The following is a 12061-nucleotide window of genomic DNA, read 5'->3' on the forward strand; positions in this document are numbered from 1 at the left end:
CGCTTTGTTTAGTGAAAACTGATTGACTATTAGAACTATACTAAAATTATGAAAGGGAATTTGCCATGCTGGAGAGACAATCATAAGTCTGAGCAATCATTAAACAGGTAGGTCGTTAAGTGAGGAGTATTCATGTAATTTTCTGTAAATTTGTTTGCCTTTGCAAATAGTCAAAATTCAGTAAATTAACATAACTAGCTTATGTATAGCTTAAAATTTTTGATATTTATAGTTCTACTGTACAAGAATAAAAGATTAAAAGTTTATCGGCAAACTGATCTATTGCCATTCATCTTGTAGCCAAGAAGGTAAAGCTTTAATACCTTTACACATATCTTTTTTTTAGTAGCTTACTCAATAGACTGAACTTTTGAGGATGAGGGAAACCGGTGCATTTCTCACATGTAACATGAAAGAACTGTTTCTCTTTTTTGGATAAAATGTATCAGAAATGTGAATTCTGATCCCAAAAGTTCTCTTTTGCCTGTTTTTCCCTCTTTTCACATCTGCATAAATGCAGCCTTAGGTAGATTCTGAACACACTGGTTCACTGTTCATAAATTATTGAAAGTGCAACAAAAGCCTTGTAAACATTCTCTGTTTTCAAAAGCTCACTGATATGTACAACCAGTTGAATTTTCTTTGTGTCAGTAATAACATTTTAATATCCAATCTTATATCTTAAAGCATCAGGCATTGAGAAATACAATGAAAAAGTAACCTCTAGTTTCACAGACATGGCATCTTCTTTACTGTCACAAGAATCAAATCTGTATAGATATGAATAAAATCTCCTGGAATTAGAAATTGTGAGACTCTCTGTCATTTGAATAAATGTTTCTGTATCAAATGGCATTAGCAACTTTTTCTTTTTTTGTCTACTAGCTAGCAGTAATAACAAAAAAATATGTTCTCAGAGTATAATGGCTTGTAGATGTGTATCAACAAATGATGAAGCTTAGTGAACATCTTATGCTAGAAAATAAGCAATCTAAAATTACATTTTTTGGCCAAAATTAGTGTTCTCATCTCACCGATTTTTGTCATTGCATCATCCTTCTTTGAAGATCAGTGTCATAACCAATCCAACTAATGCAAAAACGGAAGAGTTTTTCGAGTATGAAGAACAATAGCAAAAAATTAAGATTCCATTTGTAGGCAAGTAAAATCCTTTTAAGATTTGAGTCAATGCAGAGCACAACAAACCGTATTCCAAAAATGATTTCAGCCCTTTTCGGAGAAACAATTGTTGTGTGACAAGGGGACGTACAGACGTTGAAAATTCTTTCTTAATATTGATCTTTGCTGGAATTAACCAGACACAGAATCAAATGAGTTTCAAGAACAGAGTTCTTGAGAATGAGCAACAAATTTAATTTGCCAGAAACAATGAGAACAAGGTAGTACTTGTTGCCCAATTCTCTTGTACAGAGTAGTTAGAAAAAAACTAACTACCACCAAACATCCTAGAAAAAAGATTATTAACATTGTAGGTAATTACAAAGATTTAAGTTAACAATTAACTACATTAAAAATCCCCAAAAAGTCAGATCACAGAATAATCTGTAATGCCATTAGAATTGCAGAGCAAGATACTATAATCCATTCACTGTAACTATGTACATACTCCTGCAACATACAGTACTCTTTCTGAAAAATTTCTCTGGAACTAAATTTATAATAATTAGCAGATATTCACATGTTTCTTAGGACACCACTATTACTTCTATAATGAGATGGGTAATGCAGAGGGATATATTTTGTAGTGTAAAGTGATGAATTGGCCCATTTACTTCTATGTTTCAAGTACAGTTACAGCAAAAAGTGTCTCTCTTGTTCTCAGATTCTGAACCAGCTTCTTCACCATCGTATACGTTCATGACGATTGTAACCGAGAACTCTCAGTATTCATGTACACAGCTCAAGATCTTGGGAACAATAAAAACTCTTTAGAATAAATAGTTTTTAATTCTTGCACTTGAATTCTCCACCTATAGCTGAAGTCACTTTGAATTAAACCTAGTAATAAAATCCGTGTACACATAATAAAGCAATTCTACTATGAAAATGAATGTAACTGTATGCGATATATCTAGTATAATTTAAAGAGTAAAAAAAAAAAAAAAACAAATAAATACTAGAACCTGTTTAAAATGAAAACTTGCCAAAATGAAAAACAAAATCACTATTTGATGATTTCATTTTATACAGGTTTTACTGCATTTTCACTTCAGGAAAACAGTTGGATTTTCTATTAAATATCACTCATTTCAGAACTGAAATAATAATGGCCTGGCTGAGATAAAATCACAATATTTTGATGTTTATGATTTGACTTATTAATTTAAACCTTGATAATTCAAATCAAAAACATCAAATAATAACAAACTCATTCAAATTTCAAAAAGAAACAAAAACACCGACCACAAAATTTATTACTTTTTGCTTTTGGCTCTGAAAATTTGCAATTTTGAATCTGAAACATCTTTATTTTTTAACCGAAAAAAACAGACTAAACACATTTATAGCTATAAACTTCCATGATTTTTAATGTCTTTACAATGATTAAGAGGCCATCAATGGTAAAAAGTGATTTGGAATTGCAAATGTAGCATGTCGATCATTAGCAAATAGAATAATCTTTTAAACTACTTAAAAAAACAAGTAATTTAATACTGTATGCATTCATAAATACTTCTTTATTACATCAACCTGTACAAGTATATTTGCATTTAAGCCAGATAAATATATTAAAACAAAGAATGAAATTTCAAAACCTTATTTACATTCAAACTGCAACAATAAAACTCCCACTGTTTCAATTTACATATTCTAAACAAGTATACCAGTAATTTTAATCGAGGTCAAAGTAGAAATGTACAAATGTCTACTTTAAAAAAAAACAGTTTATCTTAATTTGAGACAATTAAATTATTATTTTAAAATGTATTACTGTAATTAGTGATGATATTTTTAAATTTTACACATTTCCATTTAACTTTACATCATTTTTATAATTTACTCAACTATCTGAACTCCAATTTCCGGTGCAAGAAATGTATTGGATTAGGCGATGACAATAATGACTTTGTTTGGATTTCCAAATGTTAATTTCAGATGAAAAGTGATTTTTCTTGATTTAAAATTGGCATGTTCTATATAAACATAATACTTTGAACACTTGACCTACTTATGCAAATCAGTTATTATGAATGTTGTAAGTTAAAGCATCTTAACTACTGTAATCCCAACACGCTTATTGTACAATCCAATACATTATAATTTTATACTTATATTGCTTCAGAAATAAAGAAATTCAACATCTAATAATAGATTGTTGACAACTTTGTCGTCATAAATTGTTTGCAACAAATTTACAAAGAAAAACAACTATACATCGGCAAAGAACTTGCTTTCTGCAAACAAAAATACAGGTAAATGCAAATCAACAGCTAACTGTCAAATTCACTTGTTCTATAATGTCTTTTGGACTGGAATACAGATTTTAAGAACAATATATTGTCAACATAGAGAATTTCACTAGTCAGTAAATTGGTAATAATTGTCTATGTTTGTAATTGGAAGTGCAGCATTTGTTTTCTTCATGTTTACATCAATATATACCATTTGTCTGTTATCATCTCTGATACAAAGACTACTTTGCAGTTGAACATCTTATCACAAATGTAAAACTAACATTATTGAATCATTGCTTCCTCCTATTAATCTATTTTAAGAGAGTAGACAGCATAAAAAATGATAATCAACTGTTTGATACAAAAAACCTGTTTTTATGCTCATGTATCTGGACCCTTTGCAATGTAACTTTTGGAAGTACAAGTCCGAGTGTGTTCGAATAACACTAATTGTATAAGTCTTATACAATTGTGAGGCAACATTAAATAACAGATCTTTAACCACTATAACTGCCCAACTCTGGGTTTGTGGCCTTGACACAAGCTGTATTTTTGAACAGATCAAGAGTGAACTGTTTTCTGATATTAAATGAAATGTCAATGAGTTGAGGCAAAGATTATTTCATACAGAAAATGTGAGAGAGGCTTTTAGAAAGTAATTATGCCTCAAATATTTAAGAGTCCTTAAGACCTTTAAACAACATAGCAGTGACATCAACAAACGATAACAACAAAACTATTAAAATTGAAGATATCGTACTTGTCAGCAGCAAAGAGGAGAGGAGATTGATCTGACCTCATGTCTAAGTGCTGGAATTGCCTCCTGGAGCTGATGTGATATTCTGCTGAATGAAAGTAAAAATCCAAAAGAGAGTGGTGATAAGAGCACTACAGAATCTTTACCCTCTAGAGGTTTCTGAAGTGGAACCTATCTTGGATCAAGGGTATCAAACAAAAATTTCTCTATTGGATGATTTACAGATTACTGAATGTTCTGTTTGCGATGACAATAAGGAGAATGAAGCTCTTCCTTTTCTTTTATTGTTAGGAGGATCAAATAGCCTAACAGATGGTATCTGTAATCAAATTATTATATAACTTGTATTATTGACTTTGTAAATTTAGATAGTTGTTAATTTGTGAAGCTCAACTTCCATCAAGAAGTAAGTTAACTCTCATTAGATGGATGTCTGACATCATTTTGACTTTGTAGTGAATACAGACTGTGCAAATAGCATGGTGTGTTTGTGCTAGTATTAATAAACTTTGTGTTTTTCCAATAATTATTAGTGTGTTTTCTACAGAGTTTGAGATTACTTCAAAAGAGGAGAATTCAAAATGTTAACTGTTTTCCACATTATGTAATTCTAGCACAAAAATAACCTAGTTTTTAGTTATTTTTGTCAATTAAAATCAAGCTAAGGTATAAAAGTGATTAGATGTATACCAGCTAAATTGATGCTATTTGCAATGAAATTATTGTTAACTTCCCCAGTGGTTGAAGTTATTTTGTCAATTAAAATCAAGCTATGTTTATATCTAACTAGCAGACCCCGCCACGTGTTGTTGTGGCTCAAAATGTATCTATTATAAATGTATAACACTTTCCCTGTGGGGGGGGGGAATTTTTCGAAAAATCCCTTCTTAGTGTACATTTTCTTGATGTACCCTATTAAAACGCAATCAAAAGTGCAAAAAACCACATCTAAAATAGTATAATAGAAGCCAATTTCTTCACAGTAAGCCTTAATCCTGTCAATCTCCCCCAGTGGGGGGGAATTTCGACATGTATATTATATAAAAACACGTGCATATTCGAATGCAGCAGTGTGTCAAAATTTCAAAGGAATCGGTATGAACAAACGAACATTACATTTTTATTTATATAGATAGATAGAAGATGATCTGCTTTAGTTCATCCTCACAGAAAAGCATGTTTCACAGAAAAGCAAACTTAGGGCATCGTACTCGTAGCGCCATATGTTGGACATAAAAGCCTTAACCCTGGATGATATCTTTTAATTTATATGAATGTTTAACGGAATAATATACAGCCTATGTCCACCCTGAACTTCCATTCTAAAGATTAGTGAAAGAATTTTTGAAATCGGATGAGCAGTTTCAAAGATTACCCGCTACATACAAACTTACAAACATTACCTCTTTATAATATTAGTATAGATTAAAAGACAAAATGAAGAATTTTGTTTTTCACATATTAATTCTTTGTAAGCAAATCTTTAACAAACAACACATTCTAATGACAGTCTAGCCACACAGATTGCTCATAGTCTGTCAGATAAATACTTTAAATTCTGAATATTCATGTTTATCATATATGTAGAAGACCATGAGAGTATGAGATATATCTCATTATTGACTTACAACATAGTTTGTTTTGAAAATTATCTATCCCTTTTCTGTATTTTTACTTATTACATTTAATCATTATCCTATTTAATACTTATTTAATCATTATCCTTACCAACTTTTCACATGACTTTGCACATTCTTGTACAGTACACTTACATTATAATCAAAGATGAAAGACTGATACATGTGTGTATTTTATATTTATTAATACAGTAGAGCGTCGTTTATCCGAAGGTCAGTTATCCGAAGGAATTCCAGTCGACAAATTTAAATTTTTGCCAGTGCTGTGGTGCTGTAATCTTTGGCTATGTCTTGGGCTACTCAAATATTTTACGTTTTTGATACTAAATTAACTTCTGAAGTATAATTTTTTATTGTTTTATATTTTTCAATATATTTATTTTGTTTGTACAAAATAAATAAATAATTTTTAAGGATACAATAGTCTTCGTTAGGCTTAACATTGACGAAAATTCAACGCAAAGTGACACGCAATGGAGAAAAATTTCAACACAGGATAAATTAATATATTTTTTCGTACATAATTGGTTATCCGAACAACCCCAGTCCCCAATTGATTTGGATAAACGACGCTCTACTGTAGTACAATTTTGCAGAAGATATTTTAAATGAGTAGCAAAGACAAAAATACATTCTTAATGTAATCTAGTTTACTCTAAATTTATATCAAAGACATTGTTAGGCTTTATAGATTTACTAAATTTTATACACTTTAAATTGCAATAAATCTTTAATTAGGATATTCTGTATGAATGAATAACATTATACATCATTTTTCTACCAATTTTTAATGCATAAACAACTCTGTAGTATGCAAATGACTAATCAATTATACATTCAACAAGTTAAAATATTAGTCAGAATCTTTGAAAAACTTGCTCTAATGCTAAGCATGCTTCTACTTTTAACACTAATCATGAGTTTAGAAACATTTTGAACAATGTCTTCATGTCTTATTTCATTTAACAATATTGCAGACAGTGCCATTTTCCATTGGTGGTGAGTTTTTGAACTATTTTTTTTTTGTGGGAAATAAAATCCCATGACATCCTGTACACTATTACCAAGTTTGATAATATTCTGTCCAGTAGTTTTCATTTTATGGCCATTCCAAAGTGGAACTTTAATTATAAACACTGTATAATAAAAAACTGGAATGCAATATCAATGTTATTTGAAACAATTGTCCTCATTATTAGTGTGTGTTGTATAACTTCATAAATAAAGATAGGATCCTTTATAGAAAAAGCACTATAGTTAACTAGAGAACAAATGTATATTGTTTGTATATGTTAATGCAACTTGCAAGCAATCAGCCAACAGAGAATACCTTCCTGAAGGACTTTCTAAGGAAAAATGACCTCTATTTAGGTGTTACAAATGTGAAAAAACTCAAAAAAACACAATGTGGCAAGATCATTGGCAAGGCATGAATCCACGCAAATACCAACGTTCAGTGGTTTTATCCATTCAGCCAGCGGCAAGCAATCATTGTGAAAGCTCTCTTCATCAAGCATGTTTTCAAAATAAATTAAGTGTTATTCTTGTTCCTTACAGTATGCATTTAAAGTATACACATCACTTTAAGAACAAACAATATATTCTTTTCGGTACAATTATACATTGAAGGAGACGGTTACAGTGGCATAGCTACATGTTCAGTGCCCCATAGCAAGTAGAATCGGTGTGACCCCCAGTTCCTCAGAAGAGGTCTGGCGAAATTTGTTTTGAACATTTAGTTTAAAAAACATATCTAATTACAGTAGAGCGTCGATTATCCGAATCAATTGGGGACTGGGGTTGTTTGGAAAATTGATTTTTCGGATAACTGATTATGTACGAAAAAATACATTATTAATATAGTACATTAGCATATCCCAATAATAGTATATTAATATATTCCATGTTTAAATTTTTCTCTGTTGCATGTCACTTTGCATTGAATTTTCATCGATGTTAAGCCTAACGAAAATTTTTATAATAATAATCGTGGCTATTGTATTGTTAAAAATTATTTCTTTATTTTGTACAAACAAAATAAATATATTGAAAAATATAAAAACAAAAAAATTATATTTTAGAAGTTAATCTAATATCAAAAACGTTCGATTCAGCATGACACAGTCCAATTGAAACGCTTTTTGGTTAACTGACATTTTGGTTGATTGGCATTCGGATAAACGACGCTCTACTGTATTTCGATTTAAAACCTTACTTAATAAGAATTTGTTTGAGATTCAAGACATTTCAACAACAAGATATTCAATTTAGTATATACAAATATAATTTTTTAAGTACAGAGTATCTAATAATATTTACTATATATATACAATTGACAAAATGTATGCAAGTTTAATTTCATCACAAACATAATACATAAAACAAACTTCAAAACTGTTGTTTTCTCACTTTTTTATTTCCAAATCAGTCAATCACTTTCTCCAGATTAAGTCAACAAGCTATTTCAATTGATATAGTAGCAAAAGAGCTAAGACGATGTTGTGACATGCTGCTTCTTAAATAAGTTTCAATTAATTTTAGTTTTGAAAACTTTCTAACTTGGCACCCTCACAACTCATGTCCCTAGAGCAATTTGCTCCAATTGATCCACAGTAGATAAGCCACCAGACGGTGAGGACCTTCCAGAACCGTAGACAATACCCTCAAGAACAAAAAAGCAACCCTTTGCAAAATACAGCCCCCAAAATTTGTCATATGCAATCAGGCATCACACCGTACGCTCTGCTAAGATTATCATGTTTAACTATTTAACCCAGGCTATGCTGGCTTTGAGTAGCAGTTTTACATTCTTTCGAGCACATCATAAGCTTCAGACCATACGAATTACAGATATAGAAATATAAAAACACCCATATCAAGTGACTTCTGTTAATGCAATTAATTTTCAGGTTTCTAATACTACACGGCAAAAAGTTCAGGGTGCACAACCACACAGAAATATTTAATAAATTACATAATAATGGAGATATTCAACCATACAAAACCAGCACCGGTCGCCAATCGCAAGCAAGAATAATCAAGCAAGAATTTATATAATTAATAGTAATCGTACGCATTAACTTAAACGATCAAACGACCGGAACTTAGTAGCAGAATTATGCAGCTGTCAAAATTGTGTAATACATATACAAAAAAAAGAGAGAAGGAATGGTTTATTAATGTGTTGATGCCCTAATTTTTCTTGTTTTTTCTAAATAAAATTTTGTTTATCTCATCACTGATAATATTTTGATCAGTTTGTGTCATTTAAGTGTTCAAAATATAAATTTAAAGTGTGTAAACAATAAATAACACGTCCAGCTTAGTGTATCACGGCTAAACATGAGCATGAAGCAAAATTAAGTGTAACGAAGCAAAATAAATGAATTGAAGGGCAGGAATTGATGGACTTACCAAAGAGCATTGGCTAAAATGACTTCTTGAGGTTTTACCCACATATTTACGTTCTTTCGTCAATTACATTCCAATCAAGAGTTCATTATTCCAGCTCGATTTACTGTGACGGAACATTTGTTTTTCTTTATTTTTTATTAAAAGATAACGTCTTCACCAACCAAACATTACCTTACTGATAACAAACATCCACCTCTAATAGTGACCTCTAGCGACTAAAGATTTCCTAACTTAAAAAGAAAAAATTATTATATAAGGTAATGAATAAATATTTTTAATCTATTAAAACTTTATTTTATTTATCAATTTTCCATTTTTTATTTAGGCTTTCCTTTTTTCGTCTTCAATTTCTATTTTTTTTGTTTTTTTTTTAAATAACTTTTATTGTTTACTTGTCGTCGTAGTCGTAGTCGTAATCGTTGGGCTTCAGTTACACAGACTATTGCGCCCCGTGGTGGTGAGAAGTGGCGAACGTAATGTTTTCTTCAGTAATTATGGATTTGCTTGTAAACGGTGAAAAAGGTGATCAAACTTTGTATACAAATCTCGATGGGCGTGAATTTAAGGCAATCGCTTATCTTGAAGATTTTGTGACGTGCGATATTGTTATTGTCTAGAATTTTTTTCCTGACGGGTTCGAATCGATGACAGTTATCCAACCGATGTATCGTCGTATCCTGTTCTGTCGGGCAGAAGGTGCAGCGATCAGAATTTTTCAGGTTACGTTTATGGAGGAAGGAGTTAGTGATGAGGGAATTAGTCCTGGCGCGATGTATCAGGATGGTGGTGTAACGATCCGTATAGTCCATGACGGGGATGTGCTTGCCGGTGGTGAGCCATTGGTAGTCTGTGTGGTTGGGAAAGTTGTACCATTCGTTGTCCATTTGCTGTTTGTTTTCGGTGTTTATAATGCTGATGTAATCCTCCGGAGTAATGTAATGAGTTTTCTTGGTGTCGTACGGCTGACTCTTTGCAAGTTTGTCCGCTTGTTCGTTTATGGTTATCCCTTTATGGGCTGGAGTCCAAACGAGGCGCGTCTGTAGGTTGCCTTTATTACGTCTGTTGATGAGGCTAATGATGTTGTGAATGATGGATGGAGACTTATCGTGATGGGCGTTGGTGGCGGTGAGGATAGCTTTGGAGTCCGTGCACAAGGTGATGTTACTATTAGTCTCTGTAGCATGTTGTAATGCGCTGAGGATGGCGAAACCCTCCGCCGTGAAGATAGTGGCCTCGGGGTGTAGAGTGTAATGAGCTTTGGTGTTGGTGGAGTGGTCTACAAACGCTGCCGAGACGGTCGTGTCTGTTTTGGAGCCGTCGGTGGCCAGGAAAGTAGAGAGGTCTTGTATTGTTGCCCACTCGAGAAAGGTGGATTGAATCACTGGGTCCGGTAGGGAGGAGTCCTGGAATGGAAGGTCATCAATGTGTATGTCGAAGACGGGGGCGTCGGAGGGTATCGGGTATTGAGTCGTGTGGTTGTCGATGGGGATGTTATGGCTGTTAGTCCAGTTCCTGATGTAGTGGGCTATAGGGATTTTCACAAGGGTGGCACCGTCATTGCTGTGAATGAGTTGAATGATCCTCCGAGAGAAGTCGTCCCGCGAAGCCTTCTGAAGATAGGAACTATAGTGTTTTATTTGATATTTCCTGTACCGGCAAGCAATAGTAGTGGTGTTGGTCGCTCTGCGAGTAATAATGTTGGTAGCAGTCGAAGGGAGACCATAGCTGAGTTTAACGTACTGCATCTGTAAGGATTCTAGGGTGGCCATCTGGGTTTTAGTTAATGTGGCGATGCTGGGGACGACATACATGAGTAAGCTGCCGATAGTGCTGTCGGCGATGCACAAGAGATCCTTTGGCTGGCCGCCGTGTTTTTTGTTACAATAAATTTTAAAGATGTTCATGAGCTTTCTGCTCTTGTCCCGAATGTATTGGATGTGGGTGTTCCACGTGAGGCGTGCAGTAATATACACGCCAAGTAGTTTGATTTTGGAGACCTCGGGGATATGTTGGTTATTGAGGATGAAATCCTGGTTGGCACCGATTTTGGTGGGAATGCGCATGATCGCGCACTTCCGTGGTTGGCACTGAGCAGAGTTTTTCTGGGACCATTTGCCAAACTTGTTTAAAAACTGGATCGTGTTACTGTGTAGGTGAGTCGGGTTAGTACCATGCGTGACGGCAGTGACATCGTCTGCGTAGACATATATTTTGGTGTGTTCATTTTCTAGATGAAAGATATCATTCATGAAGATGGCAAACAGGAATGGGGAGATAACACTGCCTTGTGGGATTCCGACGCATTGAGTGCTNCCTATAAGATATAGATACGTTCCAATTTATTAGGAATCCGATTTCTTACAAGTCGTTCCAATCACAGCCCGACACGTGTCAAGTTTACGGACTACGGCTGATTGAAAGGTTTTCTTCCATAAAATTAATCGATTCTACACTAATCCGACTCAACATTTCCAAAATACGTATATTTTTTCGTAGTTTTATAGGAATCGTAATTATAGGGACCGTAATTATAGGGGGGTCGACTGTAATGTTATACAGTCATCTGTACTACGAACATCGGTTCTTTATACTATTTAGTTGTTCCATTTTTACATATAATAAATTACACAGAATCTGATGAAAGATGATATGCAATCAGTTTAAACTTAATAGATTGTCCTTCGTTTGTTTTCTAACTAATTCGTTTTAGGACCAGGGTTCACGGAAATTTCCAAAACTTACAACTTTTCGGTCACTCTCGTTGAACTGGAAAAATTTCTGTCTTTATTACATCTAATAATACGAAGAAATCAGTCTCCACTGTACTCGGCTAGAGA

General features: G+C 33.2%; 2 protein-coding genes across 4 annotated transcripts in view; both read right to left on the reverse strand.

Annotated features, from left to right (window-relative positions):
• Window positions 1-9447, reverse strand: part of LOC111627691 (TBC1 domain family member 9-like) — a 53175-nt gene extending 43728 nt beyond the window's left edge. For 2 of the 3 annotated variants that reach the window (XM_023371306.1, XM_023371305.1), the window contains exon 1: window positions 9225-9446. In XM_023371306.1, coding sequence (XP_023227074.1) covers window positions 9225-9268 — 44 coding nt within the window. In that variant the 5' untranslated portion in view covers window positions 9269-9446. Of the gene's footprint in view, window positions 1-9224 lie in introns of all 3 variants that reach the window. The other variant, XM_023371307.1, reaches the window with a different exon arrangement.
• Window positions 9448-9709: 262 nt separating this feature from the next.
• On the reverse strand, window positions 9710-11287 carry LOC111627672. The gene has a single exon (XM_023371276.1). It carries the CDS (start codon window positions 11285-11287, stop codon window positions 9710-9712), a length of 1578 nt encoding a protein of 525 aa, XP_023227044.1.
• Between the last annotated feature and the right edge of the window lie 774 nt (window positions 11288-12061).

Source organism: Centruroides sculpturatus, unplaced genomic scaffold (genome assembly GCF_000671375.1).
Source record: "Centruroides sculpturatus isolate CEXI.00-Female unplaced genomic scaffold, Cexi_2.0 scaffold546, whole genome shotgun sequence".
NCBI classification, from domain to species: domain Eukaryota; kingdom Metazoa; phylum Arthropoda; class Arachnida; order Scorpiones; family Buthidae; genus Centruroides; species Centruroides sculpturatus.